This window comes from Ipomoea nil, unplaced genomic scaffold (genome assembly GCF_001879475.1).
Source record: "Ipomoea nil cultivar Tokyo-kokei standard unplaced genomic scaffold, Asagao_1.1 scaffold0188, whole genome shotgun sequence".
NCBI classification, from domain to species: domain Eukaryota; kingdom Viridiplantae; phylum Streptophyta; class Magnoliopsida; order Solanales; family Convolvulaceae; genus Ipomoea; species Ipomoea nil.
In genome coordinates, this window is record NW_017616616.1 from 2,393,473 (window position 1) to 2,419,443 (window position 25,971).

The 25,971-nt window shown below is 33.4% G+C and overlaps 2 protein-coding genes across 2 annotated transcripts; one reads left to right on the top strand and one right to left on the bottom strand.

Annotated features, from left to right (window-relative positions):
- Positions 1-1,906: 1,906 nt before the first annotated feature.
- Positions 1,907-11,926, bottom strand: LOC109182296 (NAD-dependent malic enzyme 62 kDa isoform, mitochondrial). The gene is made up of 19 exons (XM_019332434.1): positions 11,681-11,926; positions 10,250-10,346; positions 9,578-9,696; positions 8,873-9,040; positions 8,242-8,370; positions 7,752-7,812; positions 6,930-7,033; positions 6,759-6,842; positions 6,354-6,460; positions 5,589-5,700; positions 5,306-5,419; positions 4,806-4,871; positions 3,898-3,970; positions 3,728-3,814; positions 3,493-3,547; positions 3,332-3,403; positions 2,810-2,872; positions 2,556-2,670; positions 1,907-2,382 (listed from the first exon to the last, which is right to left on the bottom strand). The coding sequence occupies exons 1-19, from the start codon at positions 11,864-11,866 to the stop codon at positions 2,308-2,310; spliced, it is 1,887 nt and encodes a 628-aa protein (XP_019187979.1). The 5' UTR covers positions 11,867-11,926; the 3' UTR covers positions 1,907-2,307.
- Positions 11,927-19,139: 7,213 nt separating this feature from the next.
- On the top strand, positions 19,140-20,111 carry LOC109186495. The gene has a single exon (XM_019336501.1). It carries the CDS (start codon positions 19,140-19,142, stop codon positions 20,109-20,111), a length of 972 nt encoding a protein of 323 aa, XP_019192046.1.
- Positions 20,112-25,971: the final 5,860 nt, after the last annotated feature.

Genomic DNA, 25,971 nt, shown 5'->3' on the forward strand with positions numbered 1-25,971 from the left:
CATAGGTAGAAAATAGAAGAAAAAGAATTTTATTAAATAAGAGTTTTTTGTGATACCCATTGTCCAGGAAAAAAAGTATGTTCATTGCCTCAAATGCGCGTTAGACACACTTGCGCACCCATATAAAACTTTAATTTTTGTTCTCCTTTTTTTTTTTCTTTTTTTTTTTTTTTTGGTTCTTTTCTCCTCTTTCTCTTTCTTACTTTGGCACCTCAAAATTTGTGAAAAAACTTTAATATGATCCAATTCATGGTTGTGTTCGTTATGTATAAATAGTATACAAAATGTAATAAAGATGTGAGTTTATACATATTAGACACATTTGGAACATTATGATTATCAAACTAATTTAACTAGGGTTGTCCTATAGAAAGTATAATTTATTTACTTGCATTGTCTTTATTAATTTATTTTTTTTTAATTATATGGCATTAATATTTAATACCATTTTAATTAATAAAAATAATTGTCTTGGTTTCATACATGAATAAGCTAAGGAAAATGATTTTTTAACACGATGTTTTACCTTCTCTTTTTAAAATCACTAACGTTCATTTGTTGATGTGTGGTATTGTTATCCAAACTGTTTTTATGTCATATCCTTATCTACTTGTTGGTTTTATGCATGTATACCCAAGGTTGGATCAACATATATAAACCCAAGAAAGAAGTTTGGGTGATTTCGGTTGAAGAGTAAAATACTTCGGATGTATAAAAATTGAAAAATATTATGTTGTGCGTATACTAAATTCAATATATTTTCGTTCCCTCTCTTAGGGATTTGTATACAATTCTCGGATCATCAATGCCGAGGTTGTAGCTGAAACTGTAGCCTAAAGATCATGGTTGAGGTTGAAGTTGAAGTTGCATGCAGACTAGTTGCCAATGAGGATTGGAGTGCAAGCTAGGGTCAAAGGCGAAGTTGTGAGACGTAGTCCAATTACAAAATGAAAAATATACTCATTTTTCTCAACTCTAATAAACTCATGAATATCTTATAAAGTTGGGAGACTGTGAGACTAGTTCCTCCTTATTTTTACCCATCACTAATGTTCATGGGTAGAATGGTTTAACAAGATGGATTCATTTTGTTTGCATTAATTAATTTAATACTAACACATAATGTTTATGTATTAAAATATTACTAAATATCGAAAGGTCAATAAGAAGAAGAGAAAGAAGAAAAACAACCAACCTCTAGCAATACGCCAATAGTAATTAACTGCAACGTTCTTAGAATTTTAAATTTCAAAATTGTGGTTGGGCTGTTAGTCGGTTGCCGTTGGAAAGCTAATGCTGGCCCACTGATCAGCCCAACGGCAAATGTTTGAAAATGACGTAGGTGTTGAATTATGACCATTTGACCATGACCAACCACTAATATTCAAATTTGGGTTACTTGCATTTTTTAGTCCTTTATTACATGAGAAATTAGTCTCTCAATTGCAAAAATAAGTCACTATTAATCATGCATTAAGGTGGCTATTTCAGTATTTTGTTTCCTTGTCGTTGTTAGTTTAAAATTTACACATAATAGTCATGTGCAAATAAACAATGAAAAAAATATTAGTTTAACCAATTAATAGTAAACATAATAGCAGTAATAACATATTATATATGTAAAGATTAGATAATAGCACTAATACTGCTATTAAAACAAGACAGACAAAATGGGGCAAAGTATTATAGATAACACCTCTATTTTTACAGATAAGATAAACATGGTAATAAATATTAAAAATGAAAGTAGGAATGATATACTTCTTGAACATGTGACCATTTACTTGAAAGAATAATGTTACATTCCCCTCCTGCTTTCACCTCTCTATGTGGCAATATTTGATTAATATTTGTCTAATTTAAGTGCCCAATGTGTATGTATAAACTTGGGCACAACAGTATTTAATTATAGTATAACATCATTTTCAGCATTTTATCAACATACTCTATAACAAGATTTTGTAGTGCAGTAGTATTGGGTTACAGAAGTCAAGTTCACTTTCAAATGTATACAAAAATAAATGTTAACACTCAACATAGTTTCTATATTGCAGTTTATTACTGAATGCATAAAATTACAGGAGAGGAAACAGAGTCTGATAATTTAGACTCAATCATAGCAATACGCGACAGTGATATGCTAGCATGACATTCTATAACTGGATATGCTAGCATGACATTCTATAACTGGATATCAATCTACCAACCAACATTATTCTAGTCGTTAACAAGAACGCACCTGAACCCATCACAAACTTTACATGACCTTTGACGTGACCAGTGAAGCTGTATTTTGACAAATGATGATCAATCTTTCTTGTAAATCAGTTTTGGGTAGTCTGGGGACCACATATTGTGCTTCACAAATTCCAGAATTTGTTCCTGCAGTGACAACACAGTTGCACCAGTGTCTTTATATCGAAGTCTAAAGTTACATTCACGACTTCACGTGTTCTCCTTAGTAAAAGTGCAACTCAAGAAGTAACACAAGTGAACACCATTTGAAACAAGCTGGTGAATGGAAAGAAATGTAAACAGAAGAAACCTGCACATACCTGGTCAAGTTGTTTTAAGTCTCGGCTATCCATTCCCCGGTAACCTTCAGCAACGCCTTCAATTGATGCTTCCTTAATCACAGCTGCAGCTACCTCCTTAGTAATATCACGTATTCTGCAAAAGACAAATGACAGTAAATTAGATTCAGAACATGCATAAGCAAAAATATGACTTTGAATAACATAATAGTGTTCTGTAGTAATCATATTGTAGTTATACACTTTAAACTGCCAAACAATTGCCGAAATTATACCTTGATATTGAAGGGTATATAATGCCTTTATGCACCTCCTCCTCGGTCATATATGCAGCTAGGCTGTAATTCAAGGTGATGGTTATGGAACTTGAACCATGACAACCAAATTATATTTGTAGATGTCATCTTTTTTAAAGAGTATCAAATGGCTCTATAAATACAACAACTGAATTTATTTTAAAAAACAAACCTTCCAAACACTTCTCTTTTTATGTCTTTGTTTACTCAGTTCATTCAAACAGTTCTTCAATTTAATTCAGAAATAGGATAAATATCCTTTTTTAATGGTAAGCAATGGGGATTGCAGGAAGGGTGGGTGGGGGTGGAAGTTTAACACAATTTTACTGGGGAAAAAGGCTTCACTACCACTGCAGTGGAGCCTGCTTTGGAGTACCGAGTCTCATGAAATTAATGAAGGGTTCACTTTGGTTCAAGATTTTAAGAAATTCCACATGCAATCATAATCATAAATCAGTGTAAATACAAATCTTTTAAAATAAGATGAAGGGAGTAAAGTACCGTTCAGCTGCTGCCTGCAGCATGCCATCTGAGACGATCCTAGATCCAGATAGAAGAGTCCCAAGTCCAATCCTAAAACACATGCCAACATTGTTAAATAAGATTGATAGATTAGGGCACTATTCTACAATGTGAGTCCTACAAGAGGATTGGTAGCTCACCCAGGGAAGAGGAACATGTTATTTGCCTGGTTACAGTGGCCAATATGTCCATTCCCTGAAACATTCACAGGCAGTTAATATCTATATAGAAGGCTAATATCATGAAGAAATTTTTGTTTTCTCTTCTATGAATACTTGTTCTAGATCCTTATATTTCATCATATTTCTGTAGTGACACAGGATTCTTGGGAAAAACTTAAGCAATGCATTCAAACTTATTAGCTAACTAGCGTACCAAGATCCACATCGTTAAATGGGCTTCCACTTGCAAATATAATGTTGTCACCAACAAGGGAAAATGCCTCCTCAGGTGTGCATTCAGCTAATCAAAAAAAATTAGTAATCATAACACAAGGCTAACAGGCTAAAATCAACTTTGTAGAGTTTTTATTTTATTTGATATACCATTTTTGGTAGGGTTTGACATTGGAAAGATTGCTGGTCTAGTAGAAGTAGACTCCTTAAGTGCCTCCAGTACCTAAAAATGGTAAATCATTTTAATATTGGTAGTACAAATTACAATCAAAAGATAGGGTATAATATAAAGGAGCCATGCTGGTAAATCGTTATATGAGTAAGAGGCAAGGATAAAGGAAATAAAACACAAGAAAAGGGACAATGCAACTAAACAGCCTTGAATTGATAAAGAGGCATGACAAGAAGTTTCCGGCTTGGTGAGGTTGAGTGGGTGACCAAACTGACAAACAGAGTAATTAAACCTAAACTAGAAACAGCTTCATTTATGATGATGGACTTGTTCCTAGGATGGCATTTCCATTTGGAGCCTCAGAGTTAGGTGTGAAAGTTGATAGGTGGTCAGAAAGTTGTCCTATTTAGAGATTTTTTTTTTTTTTTTTTTTTTTTTCTCTAGGACTCAGGATTCCTAGCTAAAAAATATTTCTCAAGGCTCCCCTTGAGGGTAGCAAAACAGTAGATGGTACATGATACACAACTTTTGGTAGCGATTGATCATGAGGGGCAATGAAAAGATTACTCAGAATCATGACACCATTGGAATCAAACACATGAATCAGAAAGGAAAGGAAATTGACAAGAAAATAACATATCTAAAAACAAAATTGTAACTCAATATAAGACATAACACTAGTTTGGCCAAGGTGGAGCTTATTGAAAGAGAGGTTTTTAAGACATTTTTGTGTTTGGCTCAACTTATGTTTTTCCAAATAGATAAGCTCTAGTAAGTCATGGACTAAACAAGCATATAGTAATGATATAAAAATTAACAAATATTTTATATTTGTCCAATTCTAAAAAGACATATCATAACATTTCTCTATATACTGCATGTGTACCTCATGTGAGAACAAGCCTCCAACAGCAGATAAACCAAGGAGTACATCAGGCTTCACTTGGCGAACCTGATCCAAAACAGAATACATTGTCATTCAAGCACAGCAAAATAAACACACAGAATTAGTATAAGAATATGATGAAATATGTGAGAACCAACATCAGATCTAGCACCATGTTTGGTAGTCCTAAATTTTGCTCAAAAGTTCAATCACAACTACCAACAGCAGTCATCAATTAATGCAATTTTCTAGATCAAAACCTGGTCATGAATTATGTCTTCAAAGCATACAATGCAAAAGTTGTATGAACAATAACAAGCAAACTGACAATTATACCATAATGAAACAGGCCAATGGGCTTTAACCTTTAGGTCTAACAAGTTGCTAAAGAAAACATGTGTAATATCCAGACCTCAATATTTGAGGAATATTCTACGCAAATGTTGAAGATTAATGGATGTCTACTTTCTGCTTTTATGAATAGTTGAAATAGTAATTACCACTTCCGCAAGACTTGCACCTTCCCTCAATCCTTGACGTTGAATTTCTTTCATATTCCTTGCAAATGGCCGAGCATCTTCATCAACATTTTCCCGTGCCTCAGTTATCAATCCCTATATTCACAGGCAAACAACAACAATTATTTTGATTAAAACTGTGCAGAAAACAAACCAATTCCTGCACTGTACTATCAAAAAATCTTAGCATCCCAGCCCACGCTCCCAACCCAGGGGGGGGGTGGGGGGGGGGGGTGGGGGGGGAACTTGAGTAAGAGAGACTTACATTGGCATCAACTACCCAAAACTGGCTCCTTGCACTTTCAAATGCAACTTCATTATTTCCTAACATTCTTGCCATAGTTTTCCTAGCAGCATTAAGAACACCTATTCCTGCACTGTACTATCCAAAAAGTCTTAGCAGTCTTAATACATTCTACTTGAATGCAGGCATGCAGCACCTTTTAATGCCAGCTTATAAAAACACAAGACTAAGATTTTATTACAGAATAGCCTCCAAGTAAAGCAGAAAGTAGAGGAAAAGAGATGATTCTCAAAACATTCTAGGAAAATAAATAGTTAACCAACTTTTTTTTTTTTTTTTTGAAAATAATAGTTAACCAACCTAAAATAACAAGAAAATGATAGGTTTTGAGAGGATAAAAGAAGAAAATCAAACTGATGAATAGAATTGCCTGGCAAGATATCCTTAGATAATTCAGAAATCAATTCAGTTGTTAGTTACTCAAAGTTTCTCATGCATGACTTAATGGATTTGCTCTGCAAATTAGACGATCTTCAGTGCCATCTAAAGTACACCCAGCTCATACAGAGATCAGGCTCGCCAAACAATACTTCATCAAAAACCACCATAAAATAGTGAAATAACTCAATCAGGATCAATTCTAAAATAAAACATTCTCCAATAGATCATAATATGAAAATGATTGGCATATGCATGTAGATGCACTGAAGTTTTTATCACGGATTTATAACTTGCATATGGACTTCAAAGAAACAAAACAAAGGAAAAAAAAAAAATAATGCTAACCTTCCAGCACCAGCAACCACAATCCTCATTTTTGGAAAATCAATCATGGCCCTACCCTGTGCTCTTACAGCTCCTAAAAGCCCAGCAAGTGCAACTCCAGCTGTTCCCTAAATAGCAAAGAAAAACTGTAACAAAAGCAGGGGTCTAGTAGTGAAAACCATAAAATTAACTTATTCAGGAATTCCATTTTGCAATTTATTGAATCTGGTCTGTATAGGTAAGTTCTATAATATAAACAGATCCATTATTGCAATCCATATTTTTTATTAATGTTACAATAAGGAAAGCTATAAACCAAATCCCAAGAAATGCCATCTTCTCTTTTCTTTTTCTTTTTTTTTTCCCCCTTTCTTCATATTGTTCTATAACCCGGTGTGTGATAAGTCATCAGAAAGAAAAGGTTACCTGCACATCATCATTAAACATTCTGTAGTTGTTCCTATATCGTTGTAGTAGCTTAAAGGCCCACTTGCTTTGGAAATCTTCAAACTGAACATATCCAAAATGCATTACATTATTCTCTTATGAAGATACTGATTATGAAAACAGAGAAAAGCATTGAGAAAGAGAAGGTACCTGTACAATAACATTTGGCCAACGAGTAAATACAGCCTCCATAAACTCATCAATTACTTCAAGATATTGCTCTCCATCTAGACGGTGCTCTTGCAATCCCAGATCTATAGGCAAAGGAAAAAAAATTTATTAATGTTTGAGCAAAGGAAATGAGGAGATATCCACATCTAAAGTGGTACCATCAACTTAGGGTCCGTTTGGAAACTCGGAAAATGACTTTCGTAAGTCATTTTCCAGATTTTCCAGTGTTTGGGTACACAAGGAAAATGAAATCAAAGGAAAATATTCATTCTGGTCAACAGAAAAAAGGCTCAATTTGGCAGAAAATGTCTTCCTAGTTTTTTAGTCAAAAAAACATTTTCCGGACTTTATTTTTCATCTCTCTTCCCTCTCTTCTTTTTTAAGTTAGTTTCCGGATTACTATTATTACTACTACCACCACCACAATCACAACCACCACCAACACCAATACCACAACCACCACCATCACTACCCTACCACACCACCACCGCCATCACCACTATCACCATCACCACATATTATTATTATTATTATTATTATTATTATTATTATTATTATTATTATTATTATTATTATAACAAATAATATGTTAATTTTCAGGAAAATGAACCAAATAGAAAAAATGTCATTTCTTAACTTTCCGCTAAACAGAAAAAAGATAGTTTTCTGACATTCAATCAAACACCAGAAAATTAAAATATTTTTTTGGAAAATGAGTCATTTTCTCGAAATCATTTTCGGGAAAACATTTTCCAAGTTTCTAAACGGACCCTCAAGGACGACAAGATGATGTATACTTACATAAGGGATCCTTCAGAAGATTCTCATTGTCAGTTCCAACATCTATCATCACAGGCAAGACCTAATAAAAGTTATATTTAGTAAAAAAAGTGTCATTAGTATTATTTTCAAAAACATTGAGACAGAATTATTCTGCATGACATATTCTGGCATACAAGAGAAAGGGTATTAGTTTACTTTGAAGACAACTCTTCAAACAAAAACAAGCAAATGAGAATGGCATCTTTCTGACATTAAGAATTTTTCAGCTATAATGACAAAGGCAACCACTAAACCACTACAGGGTATTTATCATAGCTTAGAAGTGCTCACTTCTGCTGTTTCCTTTTTATTTCACTCAATGATGTGTGTGTGAGAAACAGTCCTAAAACTTAATCCATACGGAAAAAATAAAAAATCAAAAGCATTAGATCCCAATGCCCGTTTTGAACATGTTTCATGTAAACCGTGCAATATACATGTCAGAATAGGAAATATAGCAGAAAAATACTCTCTGAGGGTTAATCCCAGCTGCTGCCACATAGAGATCCAGCTTTCCAATTGCAATACCAATACCCTGAACTCCAAGATCTCCAAGCCCCAATATTCTACTTCCATCAGTTACAACAATCATATCAACCTACACAAAAACTTCAATATCAACAATCAGTATCTGCAATAAGAAATGATAAGAATTTAATCAAAACTCAGGTCAATAGAATTCATTGGCTTAGATTTCATGTACCAAGGATCCCTGTATGAGTGAAGTGCAATAATGTGTTAAGTTGAATAGTTTGTGATAGTTAAAAGATCTCTAATTCTCTGTATTCTCTCTATTGTTGTAGTTAACTATTCCACGCCAAACTTTCCGCCATTTTCTCAGATTAAGAGATCAGTCCCATATAAGAATCCACTAACAAATCAATAAGGCCAAATCAAGTCAGATTTCATTTCTTTTAACATTCAATACAAATTGAATGTGTCAAAAATCCTATACATCTAAGGAAGAACATGAAGTTCCATATTCTTAAAAATAATGAAGTGAAAGCAATCCAGTTGAAACCACTGCAGTAATAAAATGTTTACTGCATTTCCAAATTAGTTATTTTCCATAAATTAAGAAGGGGTTTCGACATAGAAACCTGCTCAGCTGGCCAATTATAAACCATTGACATCATTTCCCCACGATCTGCAGCACTGAAATACATGCCCCTTGGACGTCGGAACAACCCACTGTACTTTTGGCAAACAAGACCAACTGTAGGAGTATAAACAATAGGTGCATATTCCTCAATGTTTTCAATTAAAACCTGTCAGTCATCAGAAAAATAATCACTTCAACTTACACTGAAATAGAATAATTAAGATAGTCTATCACGACATGATGGCTCATATGTTCAATGTAATGCAAGTGTTAACCATTTTGTTGCAAAGAAATACAGCATAATTTTAATATTCAATGCATGCAAATGCTTGAGCTACTTCAAGACATTGTCTTAAACATGATGAGAATAAACTCAGAAGATGTCTGAAAAAAATGGAATAGAACATAATAATACTGATAATTTACGGATAACCAAGTCATGAATTATAACATGTTCAAATGTGCAAGGATGCATTACAAGCCTCTCCTGGCAAATTATGAATAAACCCAGTGCACTATCCCATGTTTGGAGGGAAGTAACCAAGCCAGCAATAGGTGAAGGGACGCAGGCATACAGCCATAATAGCAATCTCACAGTGAGTTGATAGTGTTCCAGGTAGATGTCATCTAATGATCTAAATGCAGCCACAAAACTACAAAAGAAGACGATTTAAATACATTATACAAGGCTTCACTCACTCACCTTATAATACAATGTCTCATTCCTGTCATGTAAGCGGTTGAGTATGCGCCACTTGGCCAAGGCATTTGGATCAGATGGACCATCTCTGGCTTGGACTTGAAGTCTCTTCAGGTCAGCCACTGTTGTTCACAGAGAGAAAATGACAAACTTGACAATAGAAGTGATTGAACTCAAAACAATACTTGATACACTCAAAGTCCTGAATTTGCAAATACGAACAATAAATATCTGGCCGTTCAAATTTCAACCACTGAAGCAAAAGACCAAACTAGCCCTATATGGGAGACTAAGCACAGTAGGATAGCTCTAAAACAAACCCACAAGTTATAGAAGAAGTTTCCATGACAGAATGACCCAAGAACTAACATCTGGATATCTGGATAAGTGGATGCTATACCCTCACCCATATTCATATACTCCGTAGAATTAATAAATTTTAAAGCCAAAGGATTTCCACATGTATGCGCAATTGAGTCACTCAAGTAGCACCATAAATGGGAGAATCTTTGTTAGCAAAGCATTAATAAGTTTTGTGTCTTTGTGGAAGGAAAGAAGTAGCAACACATTTTTCACTCCAAAATCAAACAATGAATATTTGCACTTATGGGTGAAGTTTCTTTAATTAAATCAAAGTTTATTTCTAATATAATCACAGAGAACAAGGAGACTCACTGAAACGTTCAGTTTGCTGTTCAAAAGACATGACATTTGGAGGCAGAAGCCCTCGTAGATGAAGACGGTCTCGTTCTGTCTCTGAGAAGGCAGTTCCCTATAATTTATACATTTCATTAAAACTTGCAATTGGTTATATGCATCGAGAATTTTCTTTTTTAATTATAAAAAGTAATAATAATATTATTCTGTAATGGAGGTGTCAGTTCTCTATTGCATGATGAACATAAATTAAAGGCACTCCCTCGCTATAAATGCTTTCTATGCTAACTAATTCAGCGGAGAAACCTACCAACTAAGATAAAGGCTTGTACTGAGTGAAGGAATAGGACTGTAAAAAGCAGTTCAATGATTTCATTCTTCTAGGGGAACAAAGAATGTCTTTTAAATGAGTTAAACATTCAGTCTAAGGAATAAACACTTGGCATGCATATTACTACTCAATTAACTAGAAGTCTAAAACATTGTTCCCTGTCATATGTTATAAAACTGCAGTACTTGCATTCTGCAACATATCAGCATCACTTAAAACAGTTAAAAGCCTGCTTGAACTATGTGGACATGAGGAGACTCGTGGAACATCCCACTGCAGAAACTGAATATGAATATCCCATCATTTCCCCTAGAAATGGGCTGAAATGATAGGCAGCTCTCAGCTTCAATTTAGAAATACTAGAGAACATAACATAGCTAGGCAGCTTTTGTATGTATGTATGTATATATAGAGGCTAATGCAGTAATGTTCAAGTGCATTCACCTATTCCCGTAAGTCCCGTGAGACCCTTCGAAAGTGCACACAAGCTACTACACGAATGCACACAGGGTAGATTATGTGCCACCCTTCGAAAGTGCACACAAGCTACTACACGAATGCACACAGGGTAGATTATGTGCATTCATGCTGGGTGAATTGCACACAATCTAGTATGCGTGTATTCGTGCAGTAGCTTGTGTGCATTACAAAGGGTCTCACGGGACGAGAAGAGGTGGTCTCATTTGATTATTACTCTATATGACTATATATATGTGTATATAGTCATATATAGAATTACAATTTTGATACTTTTTACTTTGTTATTTGCATTATTCGATTAAATGAGAAAGGTAATTCAATAAACATACTAGAATTTTCTCTCTCCTAAAAAAGCAGGATCTAGTTACCTTTGCATATTCTAAAATACAATCTTCATAATGCACTTCAACCTTATTGATAATCCATAAATCACAAACACATCTATTACTTAACTAAGAAATTACTCCGAAATCAATAATGAGTGCCGTATAATTACGCTAATCATCGCGTCAAAAGGGACATAAAATCAACAATGAGCAAAACCTTAACTAATTGATCCATTAAGCAGAGATCGATGATGAATCTATGCATGTTTAAAACCAAATTCAGGTAAACTGCGGATATAACGGTTTATTTACCTTATTGAACCACGGATCATGAAGAATGTCGAGGCTGCGTTTGTGGACGATGGTGGGGCGGTGGCCTTCCACCGTCGTGAAACTTCTGTAAGTGCTCCGACTCGCATCGGTCACTCCTTGCTGTAACTTCCACCGCCTCAGCAGGGCCGAGGAGAGCTTCATCTTGCGAGAAAAGTTCGCCATCATTGAACCGAGACAGAGGAGAAAGTGAAGAAGAGTGACAGATGTTATGTTCCCTTGAAGAATCTCACTGAAGCAGTGTTGGATGTACGTTGCGCTTCAACGTTTGTACGCTCTTTTTGTGGTAAAAAGTTGCCAAATTCTAACCCCTCGTTCGGTCAACGGAATGTGCAGTGGGCCAATAAGGTTTAGATCAAGTCAACGGTATCGGACTGATGAAACTGTGGCCTACTAATCACTTAGGCCCAATATAGATAGCCCATAAAGAGTTCCTTAGGCCTTAGGGATGCTTCATCAGCCCAATTATGACTTCACTCCAATAATTTCTTCTTTTTAAAAAAAAATTAATTTTTTCCAATGAATTTTTACATTACCATATCATATATACTTAATAAAATTGTACTATATATTTTCTGATGATAATTTGTCCTGTCGAGGATGGAAAAAAAAATTTAAAAAAAAAAAAAAAAAAACGAGAACAAGGAAGAGGAATGTGTGTAATACCCCGTTGGGGACGGGAAATGTGTAATTTCTCATTGTAGACGGGGATATCCCTCCCCGTTATGTCCGTCTCCGAATAATTATTATAATTTAAAAATTTTATATATATATATATATATATATATATATATATATATATATATATATATATATATACACACACACACACACACACTCCTAAGTTTTTAAAATTTTTGAATTTAGGACTTAGGTTTTTATTATTACAAATTGGATTAGGAGTTGACCAAAGACGATAAATCTCTATCTCCACCTAGGTCTCCACGGGAATAGGGATGGGGCAATTCCCTGTCGAAGATGAAAATGGAACCGTAAAGATACGGACGGGGTCGGAGTGGTGAGGACGGGGACATGTCAGGGTTACAGAGAGCCTCGCCATCTTGCCATCTTTGCTTGTAATATAAATAAATAAATAAATAAAATTTTATCAAATATAAAGTACACTCATAACTTCCTTATGTATAATGTCATATGATTTTCCCATACTCTTACACAAATTCATAAAATAAAAAGTAAGATTTCAAAATAACATTACAAAAATACTTTTCAACTATTACCTTTGATGCGTCTAGATTTCTTTGGATCTGCACCAATAGTGTCAATAAGTCGTCGAATGTTTGGTAAATCGATGTTAGCTGATTGGGTTAAAGAGTTTAACTAGTTGATAGTTGATTGGGTTAGTAAGTTTAACTAGTTGATAGCATTAGCTGATTGTAAAAATATATTTAATAAATTGATTGTTAGTTGATAGTTGATAGTTGATTACAAGCAAAATGACTTTCTCAAAAAACTAATCGAAAAAAGTCACTATGAGTAATTTTTTGAATTCTAGTTTTTTGAAGTAATAAATTGTTAAAAAAAACTAATTAATCAAACAATATTGATTATTTAACCAAATTAAATAATTAATAGTAATTAAATAAATTAAAATTGACTAATAAGCTAACTATGTTACCTATTTAGGACCCTATTTAGAACGAGAATACGAATGATACATTCATATGGTCCTATTAATTATTATAAATATAAATAAGAAATTTGGCTTACAATAATATATATCTCGTATTCTCATAACAATAATATTCTCTTTCATTTTTTGTGTTATTGATGTGCGATCTTCATATTTTGAATTAGCTTCCAAACGTATCTTTCAGTTAGAAAATCTAAACCCATTGAGTCACCGTGATTTACATCATCCTACATGTTATGTCGGGTCGGAGTGTGGAGTCTTTAAAGTTGGGGATTCAGCCTTTTGGGTAAGTTAGAAAATCTAACTTTATCATTCACATTTCAATTTCCTATTATAATTGAGTTAATACCCAAAATCGTCTTTGACTATAGTGGTTTTTCTCAATTTCGTCATAAACGACTTTGGTGACCTAATATCATCCTAGAATTTTGTGTTTCGCTTAATTTAGTCCCAGATTTTTGTATTTTTGCTCAATTTAGTTCCTCATTTGTTATTCTGTCCATTTGGTGTTAAATAAATAGACAATTCAGTAATTTTAATATTGGTATCTTTTTACTCATAGACATGTGAACTGCAAAATCTTTTTTTTTTTTTTAAGAATTACTCCCAGAATAATTACTCCTAAAACTGCGAATATAAAATTTGATTTGCGGGAGTAATTCTGGGTGTAATTCGTACAAGAAAGATGAATTTCGCACTTCACAAGTTGAAATTAAGATACATCAATATTGACATTACTGAATTGTCCCTTAATTTAACACCAATTTGACGGAATAACAAATGGAGGACTAAATTGAGCAAAACACAAAAGTCTGGGATGATATTAGGTCACCAAAGTCGTTTAGGACGAAATTGAGAAAAACCACTATAGTCGAGCACGATTTTGGGTATTAACTCTATTATAATTTATAGAAAATCCAATAATATAAACATCGTTCAAATTAAATTTTGAAAAGCGAGTTCGTCACTCAAAATTTATAATCATAAACCAAAAGTTAAATTACAATTTGTAAATATATAGATTTCATGTGAAATTAGTTATTCTAGATGTTTACTTTTCATATAAACTTAGTACTTTTATACGGGGATTATTTGATATTCTTCAAATGAAAAGAAGGATGGATTGCCCTCGTTCGCAGGGCAAAGAGATGCAAAGTGAGAATTGATTAGTGTGACTATGATGTTTGTGCAATAATGCATTTAGGGATTTAATTTATCACCAATAAATTTGTATATTAAATAAGATTTCAAATTCGGATCGCATAAACTAATTTCTATAATAATAATAATAATAATAATAATAATAATAATAATAATAATAATAATTATTATTATTATTATTATTATTATTATTATTATTATTATTAAAGAGTAAAAAATGTAATTTGTATTTTTTTTTTGAATGCATGTAATTTGTATTTAAAAAAAAACAAAAGTTTGACAATAATTCAATTATGGAGTAATTAAAATTAGGAAAAGGTTATGGAGTCAATCGACATTGTACCACTCGTACATATTTTAAAGTCAAAAAGTAAGGATAACTCTGAAATGAGTGAACAAGTGATAGATGAGCTCATTGCACATGACCTTTCAGGCCCGTTTGGTCCACGAAAATATCTGTTGGAAAATAGAATTGAAATTTCATATAAAATCAATTGATCAATTACTATGAACAATTATTCTATTGTTTGGTTAGTTAAAAATAAATCATTGTAAACATTGATTTCATTGTTTGGTTTGATATGATTTAAAATTGTAGGGAATAATGAATATAAAGACTTATATACCCCCTACACAACAGTAATGATGAAAATAAAAATAAGAATGAATCACAAGGACAAAATAGTTATGTTAACTCATTTTCAATTCTCAAGTTCCATGAAGACAAAAAAAAAAAAAACAAAATATTACTCCCTTTCATTAGAAAACTTTTTACTCATAACTAAGAAAAACATTTTTTTTTTTTTAGAGAAAAAAGAATTTCATGAACCAAAACTTAAATCTAAGAAAAAAAAATTGTCAATCAAAACCTTACTATTTTACATATATTAAGATTAAGATTACAATAATTGAATGAATAAATATAATAAATAAATAAAATAAGCTAGATAGGTATGTAGTACCCGTAGTACATAAAATTTAATGACAGTTGCATGTTAGTTGAAGACATGCCCAGTTTGTATGGTTGAGGGAACTTGGTGAAAGCCAGAAAAGTAGTGTTGTTAGCGACATTTCTGAATCTTCTGGAAGCACTAGAAAGTGACATTAAATTTCTCAAACAACATGCGTAGTCGCTACCTGAATGTGTGTTTTATGTAAAGCTCACAACTCACAAGTGATTACAAAGAAATAAATCAATTTAAATTTTTCATAGTTGACTCGTTCAAGCCGAAAAGGTCAATAGCTCGTAATAATTCGTACTAATTCCACAAAAGTTGTTTGCTCAAACGAAATAAGGGTGTGTTTGGTTCACACATAGGAATCAAAATCAGAACCAGAATTGGAATCAAATACTTGGTAATGATAATAGATTTTGGTGAAAGTATTTTGCATGTTTGGTAGTAGCTAGGGTAGAATTTGAATGATTACCAATTAATACTGTTGTTTGGTTATGTATGATAATATTATAATAAAAAAATAAATGTTTTAAAAATACAAGAACAAAAAATCAAGACAATTTATTTGAATATAAACACATTCAAAGCATCAATATGAACAAAAAAAATCAAAAACACAAATCTAAACTTAAAAATCAAATTACTAATTAAGAGGTGAATAATGAAATGAAACCCTTATTTTATTAGAGAATAGCATAATAGTGTTCTAGAACCCTGTCAACCAAACAATTACAATGACTTTGATTCTCATTCTTGATAGATAAACCCATGAACCAAACACACCCTAAATTCCACCCATTTAAAAAATCAAGCCAAGAATGTTTTTTTTTTTTTAATGGAATCATACAAAAATTTGATTAACTCAGTTTTATTTAACGAAATGCAAATACGAGTGTAGTACGTGGAAAAAGAAAAAAGAAAAAAAAAAAGAAGAGGAAACTCATATTATTTTCTTTCATATGGTTGAAATTTGGGATCATTGTATGAAGATTGCATACTACAACGTGACAAGTCATTTCAATATTTTATTCTGTTGGGGTCAAATTAAGATGATTTTATATTCACACTGCACTGATATTTCTAAAGAAGTTTCCTAATTTGGTGTAGTATTGTAATTTATGAATATAAATGGATTAAGTTAATTTGATGGTATGAATATAATATATGATTTATATCATAATTCATACATGACTTATTCAATAAAAATACATAATATGTTTAATTCGATATTTCAGTCAACAAGTATAAATTTTATATACAATTATTATTATTATTATTATTATTATTATTATTATTATTATTATTCCGTAAAATTATTTAACAAGATTGAATCCAAGTGTTTGCAACAATAGATTTTGAAAAAAAATGAATATTACTACAAATTTTAACCAAATAATGTCGCTATATGAGGGTATGCATTAAGTAAATTATACTTATGTATAATAGCCTACAAGTCACATAAGAGAGGTAAACAATATTAGGAAGACTCAAAGTCGATTTTTGGCTCGTGCATAATGCCAAAGAACACAGGGACTCAATTTTAGAGGGCCCAAAAATTGACATAGTTGCTTAAGAAATATATATATATTTTTTTAAAAAAATCTGCAATTAAGCTCACATTCATTCATGCCTTTTTCTATATTGCCTAAAACTCATTTGTTTTTTCTTTTTTTTTTTCTTTTTCAAATCACGCACCACCATTGAAGAGGGCAAGATTCTTCCTTCCTCCATTAATTTTACAACTTTCTCCAATTCAATTTTCACTTCTCTCTCCTAATTAATTGAGTATGATTATATTTTTGATAGCATCTCATTTATTTACAAGATCTGGGTCACAAAAATTTAAAAGACAATCCTATAGAGACAACTTTGTAGACAACGTATGGACGAAAATGGGTGATTATATAATTAAAATGTATTATTTCTCTATAATTCAATGACAAAAAGTGTCACTTTCTCATTCCACTTTATATTTTTAATATTTTGGCCAATTGAATCATTTCATTATTGGTGTACAATTTAGTGTTAAATCTCATAATTAAATTTGTTCAATTTACCAGTGAAATCTGAAAACTTGGATGATCAAAATATTAAAAACATACATTGAGTGAATATATATATTTTAGGGGGTCCTATCTCAGATGGAGGCCCCAATGATGACATGCACCTTAAGTTAAGCTTACAAGACAAATACACAAAGTCATAGGATTAGCTATGCACATAAATGTTAAAAGCACGATAAACTAAAGCCCGACAGACACAAAATCGTGAAAACAAATACACGACAAAACAGATCAAACAACCATACTTTATATTCTCACCAAATTTCCCCTCCTCTACGTTTTAATCAAGTGAAAAAAAAAAATGTCTAATGTCCTTTTTAAAGAAAATTTATAAATTTGATTTCATTTTTTTTTTTTTTGGTGTCCTTTATTGATAAAACAGTGTTATTGCAGTTAAATTTTTATACTAAATCTCTAAAGTAATTATATCTCAAAGCATTTTCGTTGAGGAAAATTTCAAATTTTTCATGACCTTTTTGCGAGGTTATTATGGTGAGGTGGACGAGAGAGACATCCTAAGTTTTTCTGGCTAATTTTTTAGGGGAGAAAAAAAAAACGCGTAAGCTGCAACACACGTGCCCGCTAGCAACCACTTGCCTTTTTTTTTTTTTTTTCTTTTTTTTTGTAATAATTTTATTTTTCCTCTTCTCCACTTGACTATGCAAAAAGGTAAAAAATCCACGCAAAAATTTAAACCGATGTAGATTCTCTTCGACTTCGTGTGTAGTGGGTCAAATAAGGCCAATTGTAAAAAAAAAAAAAAAAAACACATAAGAAAATTTAACGTCGACCATCACTTCCTCAATTGTGCTGCTTGTGCGTCAATAGTCAAATTCAGAAGTAAATATTTTTCTCTTCTAGTTTAAATTTGAGCATATTAAACTAATTATACAATATTTGTTATATTATTTTTAAATAAATTAAAAATAAGACAACTGTGGTGCCATTGGTTTTTCAAATTTTCAAAAAAACAAAAGTTTTTAAAAAAAGTAAGCAAAAACAACATTTAAAAAAGGTAATTCTAACTAGCTGTTAGTCTTCCACTTAAAAGTTTCCGCTTAAAATAAAACATACTCCGTAATTTTTTTTTTAAAAAAGGGCAATAAAAATTATTTAAAAATGGAAATAAAAACAATTAAAAACCTGTACAGGTGTTCGCTTCCACGTCACAACTCACAAGCCTTCGTGTCGCCACTCTCTCCGCCTCGCAAAACTTTTGGAAAAAACAATAAAAATAAATAATAAAAAAACAAAAATTAATTAATTAATAATCCTCTATACAAATTCTCTCTAACATAAAAGACTCACGCACCCACTTCGCACCTTGTCTGCTCTCTTCTCTTTCTCTCTCTCCCCCCTCTCTCTCTAAAACTTCTTTTGTTTCAGTTGTTTCTCTCTCTAGAAAGGAAGCAGACAAATCCACGCATTCGGTTTCCCCGGCCTTCATTTTCACTGCGCACTCAGACGCCACACGCTCCGGACATGCCGGAATTGCACTCTCCGGAACGCGCCGTCGTACATTGATTCATCTGTGTATGTATATAGGGTTGTGACTGTGTGTAATTATATATAGACAGAGGTGTATGCGTTTGTATAGGAGACGAATTTAGATGAGGTGTAAGAAACACTTGTCCGACTTGAGCAGCGGCGTCGGCGTTTGCGCGTCTTGTCTCCGGGAGAAGCTGTTCGCGGTGATACTGACTCAGGCGCAGGCGCAAGCCGAGGCGCGTATTCAGCAGCGAACGCTCCAGGAAGAGGGGCGGAAATCCGACACCAATCCGCCGGTTCTGGTGTTTCCGCGCTCCGTTTCGCCGTATATTTCTCGCCGGAAGTCGGATATCTCCGCCTGGAATCAGCACCACCAGACCAGCCGCCATAGTTTGGCTGATCAGAGATTTTATAGTACTCCGCAAGTGGGGCCCAACGGGACGATCATTGCCGGGGGAGAGTACAGTAAGAAGAAGAAGAATTACAGCTTCTCGTTGTTTTACAATCTGTTTAGATCTAAATCTCTGAAGCCGGATTCGTGTTCGGATCCCAGGATTTCGAATTCGGAAGGCCCGCGTGCCGATACGACGTCGTCGTCGTCGTCAAACCAGTCGTGGTTCTCAACGATTTTCTCGGGTCGTCGGAAGAAGCAAAACCGGACGTTTTCGCTGGATGAGGAGACGATCGGAGGTCGGCGGATAAACTGTCAGAATCGCGATCGAGGAATGTCGCCGGCGAGGTGCTCCGACGACGAGGAAGACCAGCATTGCCGCGGCGGATCCAGCGGCTACTCCTCGGAGTCCTCACAGGGGTGGAAACAGACGCCGAGGCGGACTCCGGCCGCTCCCTCATCCCGGAGAGGAAACGGGAGATCTAGCCGCGGCCGGAACGTCTCAGGGATGACGTTTTGCTTGAGTCCGTTGGTGCGAGCCAGCCCTAACCAGCACTGGAACCAAAAGGGAATGCCGCCGGACATGGCGTACTCCGGCGAGCTCAGAACTCCGTCAAAGTCTCATATATCCAGTGCGACGTCGTTCTGCAAGAACAGATCGAGAAAACTTGCCGATTTCGGAAGGTTCAACTACAACCATTGATTACAGTGCAGCGCTGACATTTGACCACTTCGACAATTGCGACACCAGACCAGAACTCAACTGTAATAATACGTCAAAATGTCTTTTTTACCCTTGCTTGCTTTATACTCCGTAGCAGTCCATATTTTTACAAAAATATATATAAATTACTCCGTAATATATTTCCTCCCTTTATTATTGTTATTAATTAAGATTAAGAAAACTGAAAATTGTTGTATGCATTTTAACTATACCTAAAATACCCTCATCAATGTATTCCAGTTGGGTTCAAAAGAAAAGATTGTGTTAGAACTGTTGCGCACTGGTAAGAGCTTTAAATTGGCGTTGAGGGAGTCAGGGATTGCAATAAATGAGACTTTGACATCACATATTCTGCTACTACCAAGAAGCTGTATGAGTAAATACACTATGGTCTACACGACTACACCTCACATATATGAATTTTTGGATGGTGCCAATTCATACCGATGCTGATAATATCAAATAAACTATATATATACTATATATTGCCTCAGCGGTCATAGCCTGTTAGGTCTTAGGCGGAAGGGCCATTTTTTGGTATCTACATGTAGCCATCCCTATAAGAGATTGAAACTTTCACATTCCGAATGTCCAGACTCGATCATGTGTCCTTACCTGTAATTTAACTATTAAGGAATCAATTGGGCTATCTGTAATTGTATTGGGTTATTTTATTTTATTTTTGTTTTTTAACGATGAAAACCCACCGTCACTATTCGATAGTGTGCATTAGGTTTTTTTTTTTTTTTTTTAAAGATAGAAACACACTGACCCGGCGGCGACTATCTAATCCTTATAAATCTTGCTCCTCCCGCATCAGCTTGAAGAAGCTCATTCAGCCCGTCAGGTGGATCCTCCAAAATCTTAGCCCCCAAGTGACTGTTTGCCCAAGATTGGCTAGATAATTCACACATTTGTTCCCTTCCCTCATGACGTGAGTGAACACCACACAATCATAGCTTTTAGCAAGGAATTTGCAGTCCATGATTAGAGAGGAAAGAGTTTCCCCTCTTGAGAGTTCTCATTCGTTGCCTCAACAACAATTTCAAAATCTAGTTCAATGCAAAGTTTATGAAAATCCCTTTCTTTGTCGAGTCGTAAACTCTTACTTAGGCCCCACAGTTCGGCAAAGAAACTATTCGTATTTCCTACATATCCGTATTTCCTACGTTCACGACGCTAGATAAATTATACTTATGTGTAATAACTCGCAAATCACATTTTTCGAACCAAAAGTTCACATAAGCTTTGTTGTCTTTTATTTTGAATAGACTCGTTGATGATATACATATTTTTATATAAATATAAATCATTTAGACATGATACTCTCAAATATAATTCAAATGAAAATCTCATTCATAGCTTTTTTAGCAAATTATTTGAAAGCTCATTACCAAGAAATCATTGACACTAAAGTGCAGATTAAACATGAAAAAAAAAAAAAAAAGCAATAAAAAAATCAAGATTCCAAGATGTAAGCCCCAACTTCACAATTTGAATAACATCAATTTTCAATTCCCTCCTATCATTCTCCCTAGCTTTCTTAGCGCACATAACATAAAGATAGTCGCATCTGCTCTCAACTTCCACTTCTCACTTTATTCATCATTGGTTAGTCTTCTTTAACAATATTCGTAATACTATTTTACCCCTTTAATTTGAATGTACAAGGTTTGCTTTTTTGGGTACAACTACATACAACGTTCACTTTGGTGATTTTGTTCAATAACTCTTTAATTTAAACCACAATTTCCTATTTGTGCCTGAGAGAACGGTCAAGTGAGTGGAACATGATTATCGTACTTGAAAGGTGACAAGGTTTATTATTGTCAACACCTTCTCGGTCAAGCTCGTCACACAATATCTTCATAATATGTATTATGTAGCAATACCTAAAGGCTTTGACTGAAACTCAATTGGATTATATTAATTGACTAGTTGATCTAGCTTTATATTATCACACAAAACTGATATTATTTGTAATTAATTATTGAGTAACTTTGCTTAACTTATGATGGGTGATCAGTGTATGACTAAATAATGAAAATTCAAAAAGTTTTTGTTTTATAAACTTGTACGTCATGAAAGAAATATTAAGTACATGTAGGGATAAAAACATTAATTTAAAAAATTAAATTTGATTTTTTTGGGTATAATTTGCTATTCCCATTATTGTTGGTCCCTCTTCCACTTTTTTGGTTATTTGGCAATCAAGGGCTCGGGCTATACGTGCACAATTGAAATTCCCACTAAATATATAGTTTGCTATGACTAATACTCCGTACATAATAGATGTATACATTTTATTTCTTGAACACTCGAGAACACACAAGCTAGTTACATGAACGGAAATTAGTTTTATTTTCTTTTCTTTTATTTATTTTTATTCCCCCCACCCAACACTATTTGGGGATGCTCTTAGTGGATGAATGCAAAATATGTATCTTTTGTCAAGATAAAGGTGCCAAACAGGAGAAAGAAATAACAATAAAATCTTAATTCCCTCATTGCCCTCTAGTTTATTTTTTAATAATTTTTGAAACCCGAAAAGAAAACGCATTTAACAGTTTTAATTTTTTTTTTTTTTATTGTCTCATTCCCTTTCTCCTCCATTGAAGTTTGTTTTTCTTTAAAACTTGAAAATTCCTTAATAGAGATGCCTTTATAACCGAATGACATAATAAGTAAACGGCTCAATTATCACAGACGACACTTGAAACCTATAAAAAAAAAAAAAAAAAAAAAAAAAAGCATAGCATGCATAATCTAAATGGTTCCACTTGAAAGCAGGCCAAGTCACAACATGCCATGCTACCTTCTTCCATTGTGAGCAACAATGAAAAAACTAGGCATCAAGTCACCACACCCAAGATGGGCACAAAAATGTATATCTTTCTTGGCCTCCACTAGTGGGGGAGGGGGGCATGGCTGAAACCTTATGTGCTTGGAGGCTTCCCATATTGTAGCTAGTAGCTAAGATGTGAATCTTTTTCCTTCTCTTCATCTTATGAATGGTTGTTTCTAGTCTGGTTATCATGTCATCCAACCCCTTCATTGCTTCATTATATTGCTCCTCAGCTCCACAATGATTGTGGTTGAAATTTTGGACCAAAAACAATATATCTTTTCTTGTGTGTTTCTCCTTGTTGTTATTGTTAGTTGTCTCTATAATTTGGTTGTGTCACCTTTTTTTGACATTAGGGTTGCTTTCTCATGCACTGTTTCAACAGCAATATATATGGGTATGTACAAACATCCACACTTTTTTTTTTCTTTCTAGTTTTACGGAGTATTATTTTGCTTTTCTAATGTTGTTAATTGTTGCAATCCAAAAATATGTCAACTCAAAAAAACCCAATTGTTCGTGGCAGTTAGTTGTGTCGGTCCTAAACATTGTGGATGCGACGCCTAAGTCGAATCTGAATCAGTCTCACAATAATGATGATGATACCAAATGTTGTATGTAGAATAAAAAAAATAAATAAATAAAGTCTATTATTTTTGACAATTAGCAATTAGTATAGAAGTTTTAATTTGCCAACTCTTCTTACGCAACAAAGTCAAATTTTAATTAAAGATCCCATTTAATAGGCACATAAATATCAATATTTTCCTCTCATTTTAATTTCTTTCTCCTTTTAAATTTTACAATCCATCTAATTGAGAGAAATTAAAGTTATAAAATTGTGTGCATGCTTTTTAAATATTTTTTGGATGACGAGGGAAACCTACAATTTGTACATGAGGATATACATTGACTAAACCCAACTCAAGTGTAATAACTCAAATCACACAAAAAATGTAAATTATAAAAATATATATCCCATGCAAAGGACTTTTTCGAGAGAATAATATTGACAAAAATATAACTCATAAATTATGACATTTATATATTCGATAATCATGCTCCACCACTGTTTTTTGTAATACTTTCTGACGACAAACCAAGTAGTGATCATATAGGATATTGTAAAATGTTTTAACGTAAAAAAGAGACATGGTTGAAAATACAAGGATAATTAATGCATTAATTAACTTAGAAGTTTTGGTGATGGTAGTTGCATTAATCACCGAAACATTTATTTTGAATAGTAATGAAAAGTCTTTATGATTTTGTGTGGTCCATTCCTTCATTTATATCTTCTTACACTTAATTAATTTAATATGAACTTTTATAATAATTTATAATTTATTATAAAAGTTGATTTTCATTTTTATAAGATTGAATTGAACCCTAAACTTATGGGTATCTTTCCTTATCACTCCTACCCTGGAATTGAATTGAAGCAGCTATTTAAATGTGTTATGTGTCGGCCTTGTGACTTTAGCTGGCATTAGTGTAGGTTCTCCATAAGTAACCGATTCATATTGAGAAAGTCAATAAATGGTTCCCATAGAAGATAATTACTCAACTTACTTGACAAGATTTGCCTCCCACTATAAATATACGATTAGGGATATACCCCTTCCCCAATACATTTTATATACGGTTAGGGATATACCCCTTCCCCAATACATTATGAAGTTATGAAGAATTAAAGACTTGATATTAGATTAACATTTAAATAAAACATTTACAGGGCATTTGGTTGGATGGGGGAATTATGTGGGAAAGGAATTGTAATTCCATGGGAGTTGAATTACTGGGAATAAAGTGGGAATTTAAATTCCAGTGTTTGGTTGACAGAAATAGAATTACTGGGAATTTCAATTCCAATGTTTGGTATACATGGGAATTGAAAGGGAATAAGTAGTATAAAGTCAAAAATGTCCATTATTGTTGTTAGACATTAATTTTAAGTTAAAAAAAGAATGGATAATTTTGACTCATCACTATCTTTTTTCCTCATGAATTAAAATACTAGGGGGGACATGGGATTTTAATTCCATGAAAATGAGGGAATTGCAATTCCATGGAATTGCAATTCCCTCCAACCAAACTACGGAATTTAATGGCTTTTGGAATTAGGTGGGAATTAAGTGGGAAGGGAATTTAAAATCCCTTCAACCAAACGCCATGTTAGTAGTATTTGGTAAATACTGTTAGTTGATTGGATTAGTGGGTTTGACTAGTTGATAGCATTAGCTGATTGTAGAAAGATGTTTGGTAAATTAACTAATAGCTGATTACATGCAAAATGACTTTCTCAAAAAGCTTATCGAAAAAACTGCTTTTATTAACGTTTTGAAGCAATAAGCTGTTACAAAAAAACTATTTAATCCAACACTCATATTGGCTTATTAACCAAGTCAAACAACTAATAATAGTGGCCAGACAAGTCAAAATTGGCCAATAAACTAACTATGTTACTAAACAGGACCTTAATTTTATTTTATTTTTACTTAACTATCAAAAAGTCTACTAAACTACTAGTTTAACTATAAGGTTTATTGATGTCGAAATTTTCCGTCCTTACAAATTTCTCGCGAGAATTTTCTATTTCCTAACGAGACAGGGTCTTAAGAACAAAAATAAGGAGTATATATACTCTCCACCCAGCTCCACCCACCTTATTACCATATCTATATGTGATTCTATATCATATTATGAATACCGGTGTTGATTTGTAAGCATAATTAAATTGAAAGGACTAAACCAAGGTTTGCATGTTACCACGAAGCAAGCACTTTTAACATTGAAAGGAACATAGCGAGAGAAGAGCATGAAAGATTCTTGGGTCTTACGTTTTCACAAGTGGGTGCCTTGTCGGATCCCTTTTCCATTTATCCATTATTGAATCAGATGGCCACAATAATTCTCAGCTCTTTGATTATTTTAATTCATCATTGTGGTCAATTGGTCATCATATCTAACGGTGATTGCGCTCTATCACTACCC